The sequence below is a fragment of the Xiphophorus hellerii genome, chromosome 18 (assembly GCF_003331165.1).
Source record: "Xiphophorus hellerii strain 12219 chromosome 18, Xiphophorus_hellerii-4.1, whole genome shotgun sequence".
In the NCBI taxonomy this organism is placed as follows: Eukaryota; Metazoa; Chordata; class Actinopteri; order Cyprinodontiformes; family Poeciliidae; genus Xiphophorus; species Xiphophorus hellerii.
This window is the reverse complement of record NC_045689.1, coordinates 24,537,130-24,558,390: the sequence shown is the minus strand read 5'-3', so window position 1 is coordinate 24,558,390 and position 21,261 is coordinate 24,537,130. Positions and strand designations below refer to the sequence as shown.

The following is a 21,261-nucleotide window of genomic DNA, read 5'->3' as shown; positions in this document are numbered from 1 at the left end:
AGCAGTAACTTTAACACGGCCGCAGCAGGAGGACGCTTCCCACCGCGGCCATGTCCCGCTCCAGCCGCAGGTACAACAAGCCTCCGCCGCAGAGCAACGGCGGCTCTCTCCCCGGCTGCGACCGGGTGCGGATCCCCGGAGCCCGGGTCCTGCTGCTGGGTCTGCTCGGTGTCCTGGTGCTGGCGGTGGTGCTGAGTGTCTACCTGTCCAGCGACACCTCCGGCGGACACGGGAGCCGCCTGCCAGCCGTGGATCTGGTTAAGGACAGGGTGAGATATGTCCACAGTGGGAGCTGGAAATCTGAACTTTACTATATTTTCGCCTGGATTTTTTTTTTTTTTTTGCAAGTCCGTGATAGTTGTTTAAACACGGGAAACTACAGTAAATTGTAATCAGTTTATAGTTGTAATCAGATCTGTGTAGTTATACCTTCATTTAGATGAGGATCTGTAATAATCTGGATGATATTTCATCATCACTTTTACTTTAAAGCCATTGAGTAATGGCTTTAAATGTGTTCTTTCACTACTGACAAGCTGTAACTTGCTTTATGGCAATGTTTTCAGTTAAAGGGGAGTGTTATGAGAAATCAACTGTACTTGTTACAATGATATTTCCCAGCTCCCACAGATCACCCCTCCCCCACACCTCCCTCAACCAGCTCCTCCAGACTAGCCAGCAGCAATTAGCAAACACCTGGTGGAACTGAGCTCCTCATACAAGCTACCTCTCCGTGCAATGCTCCTACAAACCATGTCAACGGCTTCATGGAGGAGCATTGCTGTGATGACATGTAGAAGGCCAGAGTAGAGTGTCCGAAAGAGCTGGATCTTCTTAAAGAGACAGAGGCCCAATTTCTTTTTAGGCATGTTTGATATATGCAGCATTTTTATAATAACTGAAGGTAACATAGTTGCTTGATTGTGTTATGAAAGTGCCTGGAAAATACATAATGCTGCCCCTTTAAGGTCCTGTGTTTAGTTCCATCATATAAAAAAGTAATAAATATAGCAATTATGGATGCATAAAATGATGATGAGCGTCAGCAAAAACAAACAGATGGGAAAGTTTCAGTATGGAGCAACGGAACAACTGCATAAATAAAATACTGGTTAATAAAGAGTCTGAGCCTTCACAAACACCTTATTCCATTTCTGTGATATTATTCTTGTTTTTATTTCATCTCCTCTCCAACAGTTGTCCCACAAACCCAGTAAAGTCTCTGTGGCCCAGATCCGCCGCCTGGCCTCTTTGGTTGATGGCGCTCGCTTGTGGGAGACTCACCTGCGGCCGATCCTAATAGAGAGGCTCCCAGGGACTCGAGGCAGCCTGGCGGTGCAGCAGGTGTGTGAAACTGATCCACTTTCCCTTCGGATACCGATATCTGAGGTTTGGCATCAGCCGATACCGATCCGATACAGAGAAACGGTGCTGAATCGACTTAAATCGTTTCGTCTTTTAAACACAGACATAAATGTACTGGATTACAAATTTATTTCATAACTACTACACCAGTACAGCACACTTAAATACACCAATAGCTCCACAAGTTTGGTCAAACATGAAAAATCAACTTTAGTTTGTTCTGTCAGTGCAATTAGGAGCAGAACAGCCAATGAAAAATAAGTAATAAAGAAACTGATCAAAACAATAGGTTGATTATCTTGGTCAAACATAAGAATAAACTGCAGCGAAACTTCTTTCAAATGGTTCTGAAAGAGAATTAGGAAATCTAAACATAATGTAAAATAAATAAACCATGACATCACTCAGAGCCTAGAATCAGACAAATAGATCAGCCCTTGTGGATTGGGTACGTTGTTACTGGTAACCCATCTAGAATTTACTTCAATATCTGGACCGATACAGATATTGATATCGGATTGGTGCACATCTGGTGAATATTTAAAGATCTCACTCGGCTGCCATTTTAATTCTCCTCATCTTTAACTCCCTCTGCTCTGCTTCAGCACATCACCTCCACCCTGTCCTCGCTGTCGGCCGGCTGGTCCGTGGATCTGGACTCCTTCCGGTCTCCGACCCCTCGCGGTCAGGTCACTTTCACCAATGTTGTTGCCGTCCTGGACCCCGCGGCCCCACGCAGACTCCTGCTGGCCTGCCACTACGACTCCAAGGCCTTGCCTCCAGACCCGCGGGCCCCAGACAGGGTCTTCCTGGGGGCCAGCGACTCTGCTGTGCCCTGTGCCATGATCTTGGAGCTGGCCACTTCTCTGGACGCACAGCTCAGATCATTCAAACAGCAGGTGTTTTGTTTTTTGCTATAGGAGTGAGATGCTTAGACTCAGAAAGCAGCTGGGGCATCAGGTTACTATTTTCATCATTCCCTTTTTTTTTTCATTTTGAAGTTTAAAGACGCTGACTAAAGTCTTCTCCCGTTTCGTTCCCGTTACGCTGTTTTTAGCGCTCTGTCTCCATGGCTGCAGTGTGTGCAGAAAACGCTGACTCCAGTCCCTGTCCTCTCCCCAGAGGCTGTAATTTACCGTACATAGTTGCTGCAGGAGGGAAACGATGACTCCAGCTGCCGTTTTAGAAAATGATCTCTTCATAAAATCACTAACTTTTCCTCCTGTCCTAGAAACTCCCGGTGACCCTGCAGCTTGTGTTTTTCGACGGCGAGGAGTCGTTTGAGGAATGGACGGCCACGGACTCGCTGTACGGCTCCCGTCACCTGGCCGAGCTCATGGGCAACACGCCGCACCCTGCAGCCTCGTCTCGCACCACCGCGCTGCAGGCCGTGGTGAGGAAGCAGCGACACGAAACAGCCAGGGTCATTCTCTCATCCAGCACATTTATAAAACCACATTTATAAAATTGAAAAAGTTTGACATGTACAATTAATATCCTGGATCTTTATAGTCTCAAAACAGGAGAAGTTACAAACTTTGTCCTACCTAATAACCAGCTTACTGGCTGAGATTTAGCACTATCTGCACCCCGTAACACCTGTAAGCTTTGAAAACTAAATAATTCCTCTTCGTGCTTTAACATACCAAAATCTGGAAACACTAAAACGCTGTGAATACGTTCCAGATGCACTATACTTTCCTTTTAGTAACCACGGTGTGTTGTAAGGAAATGTAATAACGGGATGGTTAAACCATCATCTTGCAGTTGAGGTGTGTTCTGTCTAACCTGCGGGTTCCCAGTTCAGATCCTATCCCAGCCGATCCAAACGAGGCGGCTGTTAGCGTTAATTCAACATTTGGAAACGTGACCAACACAGACTGAACGACTTGGTTCACTTCCTCCGTTGGTAAAACGACAGGCGGACTACAAATCTAAAACCGCGCAGGAAACGGACGTAGTCGTTCACTACTTCTCCGTCTGTGGTAAAAAACAAAAATCTACCGGAGACGATCCAAGACAAGGGGAGACTGTGCTGGAAGCGAGATTTTTTTTCCAAGCGGAGTTGTACAGGAAGGCAACACTGCAAAAACACGCAATCTTACAAGGTATTTTTGGTTAAGTTCCTAACACGAATATCTTTGTACACTTAAAAATAAGACAAAACTGACTTGCAAGAAACTTTTCTACAGGACACAGGTGTTTGTTTTAAGTCAACATTTCCGTAATATTGATGAGAAAGTGCTACTTCCTTTAGCAAATGATTTCACTTATAACATGGGAAAAATGTCTTGTCATAAGTAAAATAAATTGCCAATGGAATATTAACTTTTTCATCGATATTAAGGAAACTTTGATTTAAAGCAAGCACCTGTATCCTGTTGAAAAGTTACTTGCGAGTTACTTTTGTCTTATTTCTAAGATATTTACACAACTAGACCAACAATACTTGGTAAGATTGTGCGGTGTTTGCAGCGAATGGCCAGGCTTCCTGTACCCGTGTTATACCATGTGGTCTTCCAGGTCCTTCCACCAGCTGCACTGTGACGAAACTTTCAACTTCTTTGAGGTCGGCGTGTTGTTTTGTTTGCGTCGATGCCGCTGCTTTTTAAGCAGCCGAATTTAGCTGTCTTGCTAAGTGTCTGAAGAATGTGATTATAATTCTATCCCAGATTGAAATGAAACTAAATTACAACAGATTTGTTCATTATAATTGCTCGATAACAATTAACGCCAAGTTGTCGTCGGTGCAGTTTTTATTCTTTTTCCTCCCATGTCACCAGACGGGCGCCTTGAGAAACAAATATAAAAAGTAAACCAATTTCAACAGGGTTCCTCCACATTCAGTAGTTTCTGAGTCTACCAGGATCCTCATTAGAAGCACACGTGTTGATGTTCTTGCGGTTGCATTCTCAGGACCTGTTTGTGCTGTTGGACCTGCTCGGTGGTCCCGATCCACTGATTGCGAATCATTTCGACAACACGGCACGCTGGTTTGACAGGCTGATTTCTGCAGGTGGGTGCAGCGTGCGCCTCTGCTCTGAGTGCTGAAATCGTGATCTGTGGATCTGAACCGTGCTCTTCCCCTTAGAGAAGAGGCTCCATCGGCAGGGCCTCCTCCTGTCTCACCCCGCGGAGCAGACGTATTTTAGGAAAGACGTTTACCTCGGACCCGTTCAAGATGACCACATCCCCTTCCTTCACAAAGGTAAGGCACAGAAAAAAAGACAATTTGTTTAATACAGAAGTCACTTGAGCTATTACTTCCCAGACGGGTCAGCAGTTTTACTCTCCTTAAAGATCAAATCCTTTTTATTTAAAAATATGCGTAAATCTAGAATGTAATGGCGGTGAGTGATTCAAGACAAAAATGTCAGAGCGCACATGAATATTATCTTGAGTGCCGTCCAAACGTGTTCATATAAACACAACTCTTTCCACATTTTTAATGTTAAAACCACAAACATTTAAGTGTTAAGTGATTTTTGTGTGATAAGCCAAAGCTGTGAGGAGGAGTGATAATCTGGTAAAACCTAAAACATTGCTAGCATACCAGTGAGATTGTGTCAAATTACAAATCAATAACATTTGTAATTGTAGTGCTGCAGGCTTGTTGATGGTCAGATTCTCGATGCAACGATGAGGTCTATAAAAAGACAATACGACGCTCACCACTGTGTGCGAGCCATTTTTTGTTTTTGTTGCGGTTTTAAAAACGTTTTATTTCTTCTTTCCTTCCAGGCGTCCCCGTGTTGCACATCATCGCCACTCCCTTCCCTCAGTTCTGGCACACACTGGACGACACGGAGGAGAACATGCATCGCCCGACCGTAGAGAACCTCACGAAGATCATGGCCGTGTTCCTGGCCGAGTACCTGGGCCTCTGAACCGAAAAAATGCCAAATACCTCTGAGGAGAGAGAGCCGGCGAACAAAGCCAGCCTCTGGTCCAGCTGATCTGGACGAGTCAGAGACTAGAGCCTGACGAGTTGGACCTCGTGTCTAAATGTCCTGTGAAGCAAATGGGGAAAACATGTAGAAAAACCTGAGCAGCCTCAACAAGAATTTACCGCCGTTAATATGAAGAAGATGCACTTTATCTTCTTAAAGATGGACTTGGATTGAATCGAGCTGAACGCTGTCTCATATTTCTCCCAATCATTGAAGGTCTTTCTCACCTGCTTCATCATAATCTTTACTGTAAAAGTCCAGCCTTGTTCTCTTACTCAAGGTTGGACTCTCTGGAAGTTCAAATCACTTTTATTTATTTCTTTTTAAACTCTGAAGGTCAAAAAGTTACACTTCTGCTCATACAGATCAGTTTACCAGCATTGTCCGTGAATTGAACTCAACATCTGGTTTGACATGACTGCCCTGATGTTGTGTGTAAACACCTGTGAATTAATTCTGCTGATTTATTTTTATTATCTTTTTTTAATCTCTGTCTTGTGTCGGGGTTTAGCTACCGTGGCTCTTTCTTGTTTTGTCAGTCAATAAAATTCTAGCAGTCTTGATGCGTGTGATGAAGAGGAAGAGGAGGGTGGCATAAGGGTGGAGGTGTCGGGCGGCGTCTCCGGGGTTGTGGGCTGCCTTCATTCTCAGAGGACAGGTAGACTTCACCTGAATGTCCTCCAGCGAGGGGCGACTGAAAACTGAGGCAGAAAATAAACCGCGTTAGAGACGCGCTTTACGAAGTTAAAATAGTATTTTAATGACCCAGTTTTACCACGTGAGGGCGCTGTTGCCAGTTTAATGTTTAACTTAAACTTTATACGGTTTTAAAAAGCACAGAACTAGAACTTGTTAGCGCCGTTGTGGTTGTTTAGCTTCAGGAAATAGTCGTGTTTCCCCAGCAGGATCCGAATACGGCAAGAGTTTATTAAAATGATTAAAATCAAATAAACCCAAGAACATCAGAGGAGCAGAAAAAGATTTAGTCGTAGTAAAAACACATACAAAATCACACTTACAGGAAAATATACTACATAAAATCCTCAGGTCCAAAAGTAGGATTATTTTCATGTCATAATTCTGAAGGAATGATGACATTCTGAAATATTTTTTTAAGATTTATACTTTGGATTGTAGTCATAATTTGGAGACATGTATAGTTGTAACTTGTAAAATGTAGTTATAATTCACAAATTATCATAATGAAAAGATGTAAAGTCATAGTTGTGATTCAAAGAGTAAAGAAACAGTAATAGTTGAGAGATCCAATATTTTCTAAATACAGAGTAATAAATATTAGACACAAAGTCATAAGAGATAAATTCCTAATTTTGAGAAAATTATGAGATACAATGTTTTAATATCAAAAAGTATATTTAGTTTTGTAAAACAACGTTTTTTCAATCATTTTAAAATCATAAATTAAATCTGTAGTTTTAAAATACAAAGTTGTCATAATATTACAGCAAAACTTTCAATGTTTCCACTTTCAAGCAAAGTCTTTGGTTAGGAAATATTTGAAGTCATAATAATGTAACAAAAAAATCTACAATTTTGTGTTACTGAGTGATAAGTATGAAATATGATTTGATAAATGTGATATAAAATCTTAATTATGACCAAGTACAAACAGTTTTAAAGTCAGAATATGAAGATGCAAAGTCATAATTAAGAGTTAGAGTTATAATTATGAGATATAAGATGTGATTTTGATATAAATTACAAATATTAAAGTGTTATGAGTTGAAATCATAACTTGGAGACTTGAAGTGATAATTCTGAAGTAATAGAGAATTATAAAGTAATAAATTATGGAATATAAACTCACAACCATGAGTTGTAGCATAATAATGTGGAGATGCAAAGCTGTAAGATATGAATGATATGAAGTCAGTAATTAAATACAAGTAGGCAAGAGCTAAAAGATTATAATTATCTGTTTAAAAGTCGTAATTATAAGATGGAAAAGTTGTTTAAACCACAAATCTATAATTGTACCATAGCTTTGATATTTTAGGAGACAATCAGTTTTCTTTCAAGACAGAATAAACTTCTGTACAATTTATAAAAACTTTTTTTTCCTTCTTTTTCACTCCAGATGCTTTAAGCTGAACAGAGTTTAACCTTCCTCTGACCTGCTGACATCCGCGGTTCGCTCCCTCTGCCGGCGGTTCTTGAACCAGTTGCTGACCTGGGTGGAGGTGAGGCCGGTGGCGGCGGCCAGCTCCCGTTTCTCCTGGGTGGACGGGTACGGCTTCCTGTGGTACCACTCCCGGAGCACGCTCCGCGATTTCTCCTGCTTTACAGATCAGGTCGTTTATTGTCCTGAACATCAGGTGATCAGAAACACGTTGGAGCTCTCAGGACTGTTGGCAAGTCAACGTTTTATGGGTCATCAGAAAAGAAAAAGAAAAGAATTCAATTACGCATTCTTTAAGGAATACGTTAGCTTTGGTTAGTTTACTTAAACCTGTGTTTTCATCTGTTTTTATCGCAGAGTAAATATGGAATTAAAATTGATCCTACTGAGGCAACACTGGAAAACCAGACTTAGATAAAAATTAGTTCAATTTGAAGCATTATCCTTAAGAGAATTTGATATGCAGCGCCTTTAACAAGTATTCAGATCCCCCCATTTCATCACAACCACAAACCTGAACGGATTTTTTGGGTGGGATTTTAAGTGTTAGGCCGACGCAGAGCAGGGCATAATTACGTGGAAAGAAAACTGAAGAATGGTTTCAATGTGAACCCTTTTTTTTTTTTTAGAAATTGTCCACCTGCTGAGTCTAATTTATTCTCAGCATAAACCTGGTTGTTCTGTGAAGGCCACAGAGGTTTGTTGGAGAAAACGGCATCATGAAGCTGAGTGATTAGGTCAAACAAAATCCCAAGAGAAGCTGCAGAGAGCCACAGTCAAAATCTGGTGTCGATGCAAGAGGAAGAAAAAGCAGAAAAGTTCATTTGAAGGTTGTTTACTGCAGAATAGATCAGAGCTTCACTTTCTTCCTCTTTTGAGTAGAAAGTAGGAAGAGTCAAAGTATACCAGCCTGTGGATTCAACGGGATGTTTAAAATCAAAACAAATTACCTAAATTTGCTTAAACATCTGTGGAAACACTTTCACAATAGCTCTCTCTGATCTGACTGAGTTATTTTTGCAATGAAAAGTAGCATAAATGTCTTTTGATCAGGGGTCACTTTTCTGTAAGTTTTTGACGTGTCCCTAGTCCATCACACCTGAACCAAACGTCTGCCTTACTTCCTCAATATGCAGGCAAATTCTCCACAGTCCTAATGACCTGATCAGGTGTGATGAAGCAGAGACGATGTAAACCCTGCAGGACTCCGACCCCCAAGGACTGAAGACTTTAGATGTACAAGGCAGTTTTCAATTTTAAAAATACTTAACTTAAGTGTTGCTGCAACTTATTAATTCAAGAATGTTGAATCTTGAAAATGCCAAGTGTTGATGCCTGAACTCAAGAGAATGCCACACTTTTCAGGTTTTTGTTTGTAAAAACAAAAAAGGAAAGGAAAGAAGCAATTATGCACCACTTTGTGCTGGTCCCAAAAAATGACAAAGTCCCTGGTTCTAACTTTCGAATAATTTTGCGAGGTGCTAAGGAGAAGGTCCTCAAAGTGATAAAAGCGTCCTGGTCACCATCAGAGGGCGAATAAACTAAAGAGCGGTTTTGATTTTTTTTAATTTTTTTTAGGAGATTTCTTCCCACCTTGAAGCAGTAGCTGGTCTCCTCGCCGTCCCAGATGGTGTAGGGTAAAGGAAACTTCCTCCTGACGCGGTACTTCCCCACGGCCCCCAGGGGCCGGCCCCGCTGCCTCTCGGCCTCGGCATAGCGGGCCCGCAGCCACAGCTGCTGCAGGAACTGGTGGCTGCGCGGGGAGAACGGGAAGCCCTCCAGCTGGGCGTAGAGGTCCGAGAAGCGGCCCTGGTGAAAGGCCACGGCTGCCTTGGCTTTCAGCACGCTCTCCAGCTCCCAGTGGCACGAAGAAGAAGAAGAAGAGGAGGAGGGAGGAAGAGTGCAGAGGAAGCTGGCGAGACGATCCATGTGACCGCCCTGCAGCAGGACCTCACACACACAGATGACCTGCTCTGCTGTGAAGATCATCGCGGTAAAAAACAAACAAAAAAAAAACAACAACTTCTCTACAGCTTAGCTCCTCTGAGAGCTGCAGCCTCCGTGGATCATTATGGATGAACCAAAACCAAACCAACCAGCATGAGTGTTGGGATCGAGCCTCATCATACCCTCACGCAGGTAACCTGAGCCCATCAGGGTTTATAATAACACACCAGAGATCCCCCCGCTTCTCTTGTGCAAACACGAGCCGCCGCCGCACCTTTGAAAGCTCTGAACTAACCGGAGAACGAGCCCAAAGCTTTCCCAGAAAGGCATTTGAATAAAATTTTGTTGACAAATTTTAGGCAAAATCCCTGAACAAATAAGAGAGTTGGTTGTGCCCTACAGCTCCAACAAAGGGCAAATAGGAGACAAACGTTTTTTTTTTTTAATAAATGTAGTTTATTACAGTATCATGTAATATAAAAAATAGAATGCATTTGAGTAAAAAAAAAAAACAAACAAAAAAAAACAAACCAGGAAGGACATTTAAAGACAGACATCTCCCTTTTTAAAAACATAAAAACACCAACGCACAATCTTTGGTTAAATCAAGAGTTGTGTAGGTTAAGTGACTGGTAACAATAAAAACGCAGGGCTACAAACAAAAGAAAAACAAGCATGCTTTGGTATATTTAAAACAAACAGCTCCGTTTCCATTGTCTAAAGTTTAACAGCGGGAAAAACTAGAGTTTTAAAACCTCCGAGCTGACGCAAAGTCATCCGAGATTTCCTATATGCACCGTTTTCACGAGTCTTAACTTTAAGCTAGGAACCGACGGGTACATGCAATTAAATAGGTTAAATGTACAAAACATACCAATCAGAAGAAAATATAAAAATCACAAACGCAGGTCATTACTGTAACTGGAGGCAATACTTAAGTCCACACTGGATTTCAAAAGCGAACCCCCCTGTTAAAGAGCTTGATTTTTAGGACAGGAAGAAATAGTCAACATAATCAACAACTTCCATTTCTTCATGAGCTGCCTTACAATTCAGCTGAAAAAACAACAACTTTGTTATGAGAAAATTATGTAAATTTAAAGTGGCACATCCTTAAACCAATATTTTGCTGAAGTAATTTTTGTTCAAATTTGATTGTCTTGAATTAAGTTAAGACATCTTTTTAGAAAATATTCCTCACGTTTGCTCACTTTAATCACTCAGTTGAAGCCACAGTTTGCAGATATCGGATGAATCAGATGATTAAGGGTTTGGGTTTGATAAGCCAAGTTAAATCCTTCCAGAGAAAACAAGTCAAGGAAGCCCTTACAATCGTCAAAAACGCCTTGTGATTGTATGTTATGAGCTAATAAAATCAGACTCAAACAGACGCAACCTATAATTATATGTTTGGCAAAACCACCGTCAATCACCAAAGAGAGAAAGAGAAAACAATAAAATAACCACAGTGATATGTTGATCTGGGTTTGCTTTTTTTCCCCCCCCACATAAAACAGGAGTTTCAAATGTCTGCTAGAAATCTGAAGATGGAGTTTTAGTTTTTAGCAACTGAGAACGTGCAAGCATTCCTCCAAACCCAGACAAGAATTACCTCATGAGAGGAAAATTAAAGTTTGGAAACTAAATCCTAAACGTTTTACCAATAGTAGCACTGGGACGAGGTGGGGGAGCTAGACTTTTCTCCAATGAATTTCTGTCTCGTTATCTGTTGAGATGGTGACAGTTTTAACAAATATCTAAAAAAAAAAAACAACATATTTTTTAAAAATAAAAATGTACATACTGCAGCTTTAAGTCACAAAAACCTGCCGTTTTAACAGGGGCGTGTCCACTTCTGACATCCACTGCACATTGATGTACCATAAACGAGCAAAAAAGCTTGACGGCTGCCTGCGTTGCGGCCGCAGGCGGCCTGTTTGGTTTAGCGTTTAAATCCAAAGGACCCGGAGCGTCCCGAACAAATGAGTCCCACCGCGATCACGACAGAACGCGAGCGTTAACGTAAACAGAATGCCAATGAAATGTGCAAAATATACAACGATTTAAAAAAAAAAAAAATAAAATAAATGAGATGGAGCAACGACCATGCAAATAAAGTATCACAGCAATTCACAGAGGGTCAAACTGACGTAGAAATGTGGGCATTCTTTAAAGTCCAAAAATCTGGTCAGCAACATACAAGTCATACAAAACGGCGTAACAAACACAAAACAAGAATACATTTTTTTTTTTAAAAACAACAACAAAAAACGGTTTAAAATAAGGCACTTATCAGCATCATTGTACTGAGACTTTGGCTGCATTTGATGAGAAACATCACAATCAGAGCAAAACGCTTTAGTGTAATGCACGTCAACGCTTCATTTCATCTCCCAAGCGTTGTGAGACGTAGTGTCCTATAAAGAGCTACACATATATTGCATAGAGTTATAACCTTTTCAACTCCTGTATCATTATTATCATCATCATTTCAATCACACAATTCAAAAACTGCAACAAAAAAAAAAACCAAACAAAAAAACCAACTTTAAACAACATTAAATGCAACAAATCTGCCTGCTTGGCCAGACTTCAGTAACTGGTTCATGTCTGTGAAATACTGTTGTGTTTCCCTTGCAACTAGGAGGCAAAAATAAAGAGCATGAAGGTTTTTATGCTCTTCATTGTGGAGTGTTGGTAGCGTAAGAAGAGTCAAAGTCCAGAAGCTCTCACTGAGAAATGTACAAGTGTTTTCACTTTACCAGATCTCCTCTCTTTTGGTGGCACCTCAAGGAAAAACTCCAGGAAAATGTACTGTTGAATTTTCTCAAAATGTCATCCAGCTTAGCTCCTCTCTCAAGGTAAAAAAAAAAAAAAGTGGGTAAAAACGGCAGAAAATTCCCTTAAAATCTAGAGGTAAAACCTCAAAATGAAGCATTTCCAGGCACGTTTACACTCATCATGGATGTCGATGTCATTTATTTTCTTTTTTTTTTTTTTATCTAAAGATGTATCTGACTCATTGCTTATTTTTCTGACTACAGGAGAGCTTTGCATACAAAATAAAACTGGGTGAGGAGATATATTCATGGATGCTTGACAAACCTTCCTGGTAAACCACATTTAAGTTGTTTTCCTCTGGATCTCGCCAAGCCTTTATGAATATTCCACAAATTTTGAGCATAGTTGAGGTCAAGGCATTCCTGAAGCCAAACGTTAGCCGGTTTTGTTCTTTTAACCTCAGTTTCCATGTGTTTGGGTTTGTTGTAGGGTCTAGCTGTTAACTCCTCATCTTAGGGCTGAGAAACATTTACTCTCCAAGTAGAAATTCTCACTTTCAGCCTCATTAAAAAGAAAATTCGTCTAAAGCTAAACCCTTTAAAAAAAAGGGGGGACAATCAGTTTATGTCTAGAATCAAGAATTCATTTTATGGTTTAAAAAAACAAACAAACAAACTTGATTTTATATCCATCTAAAGGTTTTAGAACAAATATGCTGGTAGAAAGAAAAGAAAATATTTTCTATATTTATATTTATTTAAAGTGGATCCATTCACTTTTCTGTAGTGACGCTTTTAGGTCAAAATAGGTAATGAGATTAATATGCATTATGTAACATTGACGACCCTAGTATAAATCATTACATCCTGTAAGAAGGATGGTAAAGAATAAATCTTTAAATGCCCCAAACCAGCGTGACATTGATATCCATGAAAAGCGTATGCAAGGTTCTGACTGGAGCTGCCAAACACCGCAAAACAAAACTGCAAAAACTTCTCTCAAAAGTGCCAGTCAGGACTGTGAAGGCATTAAAGCGTTTAAATACCTAATTAATATGTTTAAAGAGTGTGAAGGTAACATGTCGGGTCATGAGGAGAAACTAAAGTCTTTCAGAGGATCATCGTCGCCAGCGTACAGTTTTAGGAGACTACAAACCCAGGTCTTCATCCACGGGGACCGACTGGAGCTGAGTGAGGATCTTGGGGTCCCCGTCCATCTCCTCTGGGTCCCCCAGGGGAGACCTGGCGTCCTCGTCCTGCCCCTGCGAGGGGCTCCCCAGCAGGAGCGACTCGCCGCCGGGCAGGCCGAGGTCTACGGGCAGCTCGCCCTTCCCCCGCATGTCAAACAGCGTCAGGCTGGCCGAGGTGGAGAGCGACACGGGGCTCCACGCCGGCTGGGACAGCTGGAGGCTCGGCGCCACGCCGCTGTACATGGGGCCGAGGGCCAGCAGGCTCTCCGGAGTGAGCGAGCTCTGTGTCGTCATGGTGACGGGCTGGTCCGCGAGCGCCTGGCTGGTGGCGACGGCGGAGTCCGGAGCACAGTACAGAGGGGACGAGCTGATGAAGTTCAAGGGCGAAGCTGCCGGACCGGCGGAGGTCGAGCCGGGGGCGGACGGAGGCTGGTGGGCCACGGGAGGCGCGGAGGGGCCAAGAAGCCCCGCCACGCCGTTGGCAGAGATGGTGGGTGCGTCTGGGACTGGTTTCAGGGGTAAACTGGTGAGCTGGATCCCTGCTGGGATGGTCAGAATCAGCTTCCCCTGCTGGACACTCAGATAAGGACTTCCACCAAGAACGAGGTTCCCTAGAGGAAAACACAATGATCCTTATTTAATGACTTTATGCACATCATGCTAGTTACGCTACTGAGCAACCACAAACTTTATGGAGATGGCTATGGGGTAGAACAACTATTTCATCTGATTTGATGATTTTGATTATGTTTTACAAACATAAAAAGTGGTGTTATTTGTATCCATCCCTCGTTAAACAATATTTTATCAAATGATCTCAGGTACGTCTTATCAGTTTTCAAGTGTAACCACAAATTTCAGTGAGATCTGGGCTTTGACTAGGCCATTCCGACACATCAATACCTATTGATATAACTGATGATCCTCTAGCTCTAGCCTGCATGTTTGGGAACCTCCAAGGGTTCCTTCCATCTTCCCATCAACTTTCACCTTCTTCTGAGTCCCTGCTGAAAAAAAGCATCCCCATTTTTGCCACGTTCCCTGCATGGATTGTGGCAAAATAAAGGGTGCATTCACACCAGCCCTGTTAATCCGCTTTAATCCAACACTAGTTAATTTGCCTAGAAAGTCTGGCTTGTTTGTGGAGGTGTGAACGCACAACAGAACTCTGATGCGGACCAAAAAAAGCGACCTCTGGTCCACCTAAAAACCTCAGTCTCGGTTTGGTTGAAGTGAACTCTGGTGCCTTTTGAATGCATATGTGAATGCCAGCGGACCGCAGGTCGCTCCAAAAGCGGTGAAGCAGACTGTGATGGAGGGTATTCTGGGTAAATGCAACCTAAACAAACACACGAGTGTAATGACAATCAGAAGAATAGTTTGTTGCCTTTTGCCAAAGATGAAAGAGAAATTCTACAGCCACTAAAATCTGACCCTACTTCTTCTTTTTTGATATGTTGGCGACGGCAAACAACTGAATGAAGCATTACAGCCACCAACTGGTAACCTGACGCTACTACATTTCTGTTTGCATTATGTGAAAAAGAAACTTGTGCTCAGCTTTCGTTTCATTTCCTTAAGTGGTTCTTGATGCAGCGCCACCACAGGCGAGAAGGGGGAACAGGTTTTTCAAATGATTTGGTTCACCGCCGTGTGAAAGTGAACCGCACAAGTGGAAAATATAACAAATGTTGCAATTTTAGTCCCCAATTGAACAGAATCTTCTAGACAATCAGGTGTGAAAACAACCCGAATGTTTCTGTTGCTTTCTTTCAGCAGAGGTTGTCTTCCACTCTTCAGATCTGATCCACAATAAACAATTTGTTTCCTCTCAAGATTAACTTAAGTTTTTTAATTTTTATAGAATCCAAAATACATTTAATTCTTCATCATGTCAAATGAAAACCCAGCAAAGAATCCAACTGAAGACCAATGACAAATCTCATTTTCCAATGAAACATGCTTACCTGTTGGAGAGGAAGGTAGCTGAATGATCCCAGGGTTCAGGAGCTGCACGGCGGGGGCCACGCTGCTCGGGTTCCCCACTCTCTGAATTGGACTCAGCGGGTTTATCCGGAGCGGGGTCTGCGGAGCCCCTCCGGATCCGGGAGCTGAAGCCAGGATCTGCAAAGGCAACCCGGCCGAGGGGATGGAGAGAGCCGGGCTGGCCGGCACCACCTGAGGGAAAGAGACGTTGGAGGAGGTCTGGATGGAGGAGACGGGGACCAGCTGAGGCATGGAGAGAGAGACTAACTGTGCAGAGGCGCTGCTGCCTTTGGCTTGTGACACCGGCACTACTGGAGTTGGGGAAGACGCGGAGAGAACCTGCGGAGTCTGGATTTTGCTGGGGGTGGAGTTTATTTGCTGGAGGGTAGCGTTGCTTAGCTCTGAGACCGAAACCACAGTCGCAGCAGATTCAGATACAGTTGTTGGGGGCTCTTTCTGCTGCTTCGGTGGTCTGCCACCCAGGTTTTGAGTCGGAGGGTTTTGGAACGATGGAGCCGGCGAGGTGAGTGGGGATACTGGGACAAGCTGAGGGCACTGGGATCCTAAAGACGCCTGGACCAGATGGGAGACTGGTGAACAGTGGATGGAAGGCACTACTTGGGGCAAAGAGATGACATGAGGGGCAGAGTGGATGGAAGAAACCGACGAGGGAGAAACCCCCTGCTGACTGGGAGAGTTAGAAATAGCTACACTTGCAGAAGACAGAGGCGCTGTGAGGGAGAGCGGCTCTTGATGTTGCGGGTTCTGGGTTAAGACTAGAGATGGAAGACAGGTGGGAGAAGACAGAGCTGGCGGGGAGGGCGATAAAGACGAGGAGGACGGGGATACCGTCTGGCTGCCTCCTTCCGATTCACAGCGGACGTGAAAATCCATGTTGTTGCCGCTCTTTGCTTTGGTTTGAAGTGGAGGAGAAACGATGGCGGAGGCCTCGGAAGATTGCAAGTTGCTGCTCAGAACCGCCGCCTTGGCCTCCACCGCCTCCTGCTGCTCTGCGCCGACCCCGGGTTTGGCTATGACCTGAGCCCCGTTCAGGATCAAAGGAGAGCTGGTGGTGACAGGACTCAGCGTGACCGTCTGGCAGTCGCCCAGACTCAGGCCGTTGATGATGACGCCAGCCCCGGCGCCGGAGATCAGGGAGTTTCCGTTCAGCAGCAAAGGCTGCGGCGCTGTGAGGAAGCCGCTGGAGCTGTTGAGGATGAGCTGGCTCCCGGCGCTGCAGGGCACCGCCGAGACGGAGATGATGGAAGCCCCGGAGCCGACGGTCTCCTCAGGTTTGTCCGCCGCTTCGTCCATGACGCTCGCCTCGTCTTCAGTGCTGTGGTTCCCATCAGACTCACTGAAATTTGATGCGATATTAAACATAAAAAATTACTTTGATTATTTAATGAGTGTCTTTCACAATTATTTCTGCTTTTTGAGAAAATATGAAGTATAAGTGCGTTGCAAAAACACCAAATCATAGCAAGTGTTTTGGTCTATTTCTTTTGCAAATATCTTCTTAGAATTGAAATAAGACAAAACTGACTCACAAGTAACTTCTTTGCAAAATATAGGAGCTTGTTTTATGTCAATAATTCCATCATATTGAGGAAAAAGTCTTAGTTCCACTGGCAGAATATTTCACTTTTAACATGAGGTAAATGAATTTTTCTATGTGAAATAATCTGCCAGTGGAACTGAAACTTTTTCATCAATATTATGGCGTTATTGACATAAAACAAGGTACTTCTTGCCTTGAAGTTATTTATAAGTTAGTTTTGTCTTATTTGAATTGAACCAAGATATTTGCACTAGAAACCAGACCAAAACACTTGGTAGGATTTTGTATTTGTGCAGTGCAGGGATAGTTATTGCCTTCCTGTTTTGATTAAAAGCAGATACTGCAGTATTAAAATTGGAATTATCTGTGCTGCATTACTGAGAGACATCTAATGTAAATCAGAGAGATTTTGTGCTGGTTGGATTTAGATCTCATATTTCTAATGGCAAAAGAAAATTTGTTCAAGTTTCTCCTCTACTTTAAAACCGCCGCACGGTTAACCATTTTTCAACACACCGCTCCTCCAACTTAATAACCAACCATGCATAGCAGCACTCCTCTGTGCAAGCAGGAAGCACCAGAGTCCTAAAAACTCCTTTATGGTGCAGGTTTTGGTTCGTTTGTGTAGTTTTGACCACACAGATTCGCTGCGTCGCTCGGCCTGACCATGCTCTCCGTGTTCTGTTTTATCTCTTCTCCTAACAGATCACCCCTGTTTGGAGAAGCAGTGGTTGTAAAAAAAAAAAAAAAAAAAAAGAAACAAGAGATGCAACGATTATTCTGCCAGAGACAGGAATCAGCGCCACTCTTCATTAAATAAAAACCAAGAACACACACACACACACATTTTGGCCTGTGCAGTACTTGATAAATAAGTGGGCTGAAAATAAAACCAGAGTCATGTAGTCTGATGCACTTCTTTGAGCTTAGATAAAAGCTGTAGACAAAGGCTTTCAAACATAAGTGAGTATATTGTAATGTTATTTTCTATTCAATTTAAAGCTACTACTTCCATCAAGTACTGTACAGGCCTTTTTTCCCCCCTTTTATAGAAGAGGAGAAAGAGTCAATAAAAATAATTCTGAATCAGTGAAAATTGGATTCATTAGATAGGACCTGAAAGAAACTGAATAAGTCAAGCTTCTTGAAGCACATTTGATTTGGTTGGTGTGTTATGATCAGTCAGTATAAAGCTACAGTTTGTGCTCAATTAGTTTGACTGGTTATTATGCTTCTCATTCCCCACCAGAAACAAACATTTTTCATTTACATTTGCAGTTTCAAAAATTCCCAGTGAGAAAGTCAAAATACCCAGGACATCATTTGCTACGTAAGCTGAGGCTACTTGTTGAATTCTCCTCTGACTAAATCTGTTCAATTTATCTGAAGATGAGTCACTTTTTTTAATTACACCAACCAAACCCAGAGTCAATTAGACGGCGTTGTCAGCTCCCTAGACTTTTAATTTTGATCATGCATCTTTGGTAACGACCAGCAGGATTGTAACAAGAACTTGTCTAACGAGATCTTGTGATATTAAAATTTCCTTTTGTGGCGACTTCGGTCTCGTGAGCACCAGCCAGTTGCAGTCGTCATGGCTTCACCCTGATTGTTGTAACAGAAGATGCCTCAACTAACTCTTAAATGTTGGGCAGCATTTTCAGTTTCCAGCCGAGATGATAAACAGACAAGACGCGGACAACGTGTTCATGTCAGACGCTGAAGGTGGCAGAAGGTGTGTTACTTTTCCTAATTAAACTATTTTTTTTTCTCTGCTGGTTCTTTGGGAGCATCAATAAATATAATTATTTTGCTGACAATGAATACCATAAGGTCTGTATCAATCACACCTATTGTCAAAGAAATGGCCTGATCCATCTCTACTGCAATGTATAAAATGAGAGGTCTCAGGCTGTGTGATCTGATCCTGCAGGGTTTTTCCCCCCACTCACGCACTCTTCTTGTTAAAGGCTTCCACTAACTAACCTGGCTTTCCCCTGCTCTGAAGGCGGCAGCGCAGTGCAGAGTTTCAGGAAACTTGAGCCATCGTGGGGCCCATCTGGATCTCACATTTCATAACAAAGCAACATGCTTCAGGTTTGAGATGTGTGACTTCACTGCTGCCAAAACACAGCTACAGCCAAATCAATTGCATAAACCAGTGTCTAGCACATTGGCTCGTTTTTGCACTCAAGTGAGGCGTGCTGTGTTTTTTTTCTTCAGGGTTTTTTCTGTGTTTCCTCTGCTTCCAAACAAAGGGCACTGCTGCGGCTTATATAGTTGAATGTGTGCACATGCATGCAGCTTTGTTGCTCTTGCCTTTTGCTGTGGGTCCCGGACGGGGTCCTGTCCCTCTGCCTGCGGTTCTTGAACCAGTTGCTGACCTGTGTGAGGGACAGTCCGGTGACTTTGGCCAGGTTTTTCTTCTCGTCCGGAGTGGGATACCTGTTGCTCTTGTAACATTCCTTCAGAGCGTTCCGGGACTTTTCCTTGAAGCAGTACACGGTCTCTTCCCCGTCCCAGATGGTTTTGGGCAGGGGGAACTTCTTCCTGAGCCGGTACTTGTCCACGGCGCCCAGGCTGCGGCCCCGGGACCTCTCCGCCTCCTTGTAGCGGGCTTTGAGGTACAGGTCCTGCAGGAACCCATGGTTAGACGGGTGGAAGTCATAGCTCTCCAGGATGGCGTACAGCTCCTTGAACTCCTCCCGGTGGAAGGCCACCAGCGCCTGGGCCTTCAGCAACGTCTCGTTGCCACGTAGCAGCTCGGACGAAGGAGGTATGGTGGAGAGAAACCTCCACAGGCGATCCACATTACCCGCTTGCAACAGGGCCTCGCACAGACACGAAACCTGGTCAGTGGAGAAACTCAGAGCCGACTTCTGGAAACTTTGGAGCAGATGTTCCGAAACTCGGGCGGTTTCTTTGTCTTCTTTGGACTCGGCTGCTGATGGCTCCTCTGGGCTGTTCTCAGATTGTTCTGTAGACTCTAAAGACAAGGAAGCCATTTTCACTTTAACTTTTTTTCCCCACTAGTAGTTCCTCCTCCCCTGTCTCTCTCTCTCGCTCTCTCTTCCTCCGTCCCTCCCTCCGCAGCGCTGCGTTTTTCCCGTCCTCCGCTCCGCCAGCAGAACCGATTAATGTGCCTCCAGGCCAGGCGCAGACACGCCCCTCTCTCTATTGCTGCTGGCACGATCCAACCCATCTAAATGTGATCTCAGGCTGCAGCTTTAATTAACTCCAACAGGGACTGTATGTCTCGAAGTTGCCCTTTTGCCCCTAACATTTCTGAAAAACCATCGGTGCTTACACGCTCCAGAACTTTGGATGGCAGTCGCCCAGGGCGGCGGTGGAGAGGCAAAGAAGGGAGGGGGTTGGTCACCCGATAACTGTAAACTTTTAATATGTAAAAGTTTGTTGAAAGTATGCAATAATCTCTGCTGTTTCCTGTAAATAATGTAGCTGATGTATTCTGTGTCCATCTTATTTGTCTTAAAGTTGGCTGATAAGGCAGAAATGTCTCACCATTGTTGCCCTATCAGCAACAAAATGGATAAGGCACCATTATCACTACTTTTCACCATTAGCTCTACTGTTAGAGAAGCTAATGGTGGAGGTATTTTCACTACCTCCACCATTATAACTGTGTTTGCTTGCCGGTAGTTTGCGCTACCTGAGTTATACTTCCGGGTGCGAGTGAACATGACAATTGGGGTTAAAGTGAAACATGGTGGTTGCATTACGCCCATTCTGAGGATGGAACGGGGTTTTTATTGAACGATGGATAAAATTATGAATAGCCCCCAAAACTTCAAGTGTCTGCTGGCTATTATAAGAATAAAGAGAGCTATAATCTTTTTCTGCATAACAGTGAGCCTAAACATACTTCTAAATGAAGGCTTGTCTGCATAAAAACAGAAGATACCAGAACTGCAGCTGTATTAGTCCTTACATCGTTTATGATTTATCTTTTCCCACTGGATCAAACGGTCTGTTGAGCATTAGGTGGTTTATATGCAAATATAGTCTGCACAAACACATACCGATAGGCCAGAATGCCTCCACGGATCTAGATGATTTTTGCAGTTAATAAGAATTTTTTCTTTTTTTTTCTTTTTTCCAATGAATGAGTCATCAAAACAATTTAAATCATGACCCAGTTCAGGGATGCATTGCTTTCCTCATGATTTACTTTTGTTTACGTTGTGATAGAAGATGATGAAAAGATATAAAAGCCTAAACTATAAAGATAAATGACAATCCCTGTGTAATATGATCTATGGAGACCTGCATTGCATCTACTTAGTACAAGAATGTAAATATTCACGTAAATATGCAGGTTAAG

General features: G+C 43.1%; 3 protein-coding genes across 3 annotated transcripts; 1 reads left to right on the top strand and 2 right to left on the bottom strand.

Moving 5' to 3' along the window:
* The first annotated feature begins 19 nt into the window (after positions 1-19).
* On the top strand, positions 20-5,876 carry qpctla (glutaminyl-peptide cyclotransferase-like a). Its single transcript, XM_032545051.1, has 7 exons — positions 20-269; positions 1,198-1,344; positions 1,971-2,264; positions 2,597-2,758; positions 4,282-4,381; positions 4,457-4,573; positions 5,107-5,876. The coding sequence occupies exons 1-7, from the start codon at positions 51-53 to the stop codon at positions 5,250-5,252; spliced, it is 1,185 nt and encodes a 394-aa protein (XP_032400942.1). The 5' UTR covers positions 20-50; the 3' UTR covers positions 5,253-5,876.
* On the bottom strand, positions 5,607-9,689 carry six9 (SIX homeobox 9). Its single transcript, XM_032545052.1, has 3 exons — positions 9,049-9,689; positions 7,451-7,611; positions 5,607-6,016 (listed from the first exon to the last, which is right to left on the bottom strand). The coding sequence occupies exons 1-3, from the start codon at positions 9,442-9,444 to the stop codon at positions 5,866-5,868; spliced, it is 708 nt and encodes a 235-aa protein (XP_032400943.1). The 5' UTR covers positions 9,445-9,689; the 3' UTR covers positions 5,607-5,865.
* A 1,249-nt stretch (positions 9,690-10,938) lies between these two features.
* six5 (SIX homeobox 5) lies at positions 10,939-20,378 on the bottom strand. Its single transcript, XM_032546043.1, has 3 exons — positions 19,239-20,378; positions 15,340-16,715; positions 10,939-13,983 (listed from the first exon to the last, which is right to left on the bottom strand). The coding sequence occupies exons 1-3, from the start codon at positions 19,922-19,924 to the stop codon at positions 13,331-13,333; spliced, it is 2,715 nt and encodes a 904-aa protein (XP_032401934.1). The 5' UTR covers positions 19,925-20,378; the 3' UTR covers positions 10,939-13,330.
* Positions 20,379-21,261: the final 883 nt, after the last annotated feature.

Coding starts and splice junctions, on each gene's coding strand:
- qpctla (XM_032545051.1), top strand. CDS start 51: ATGTCCCGCTCCAGCCGCAGGTACAACAAGCCTCCGCCGCAGAGCAAC. Junction 2,759..4,281: donor CCACCGCGCTGCAGGCCGTG/GTGAGGAAGCAG, acceptor TTGCATTCTCAG/GACCTGTTTGTGCTGTTGGA. Junction 4,382..4,456: donor TGACAGGCTGATTTCTGCAG/GTGGGTGCAGCG, acceptor TCTTCCCCTTAG/AGAAGAGGCTCCATCGGCAG.
- six9 (XM_032545052.1), bottom strand. CDS start 9,444: ATGATCTTCACAGCAGAGCAGGTCATCTGTGTGTGTGAGGTCCTGCTG. Junction 7,612..9,048: donor AGACCAGCTACTGCTTCAAG/GTGGGAAGAAAT, acceptor TCTGTAAAGCAG/GAGAAATCGCGGAGCGTGCT. Junction 6,017..7,450: donor CGAACCGCGGATGTCAGCAG/GTCAGAGGAAGG, acceptor TTTCTGCCTCAG/TTTTCAGTCGCCCCTCGCTG.
- six5 (XM_032546043.1), bottom strand. CDS start 19,924: ATGGCTTCCTTGTCTTTAGAGTCTACAGAACAATCTGAGAACAGCCCA. Junction 16,716..19,238: donor TCCGGGACCCACAGCAAAAG/GCAAGAGCAACA, acceptor ATCAAATTTCAG/TGAGTCTGATGGGAACCACA. Junction 13,984..15,339: donor GCTACCTTCCTCTCCAACAG/GTAAGCATGTTT, acceptor GTTTTCCTCTAG/GGAACCTCGTTCTTGGTGGA.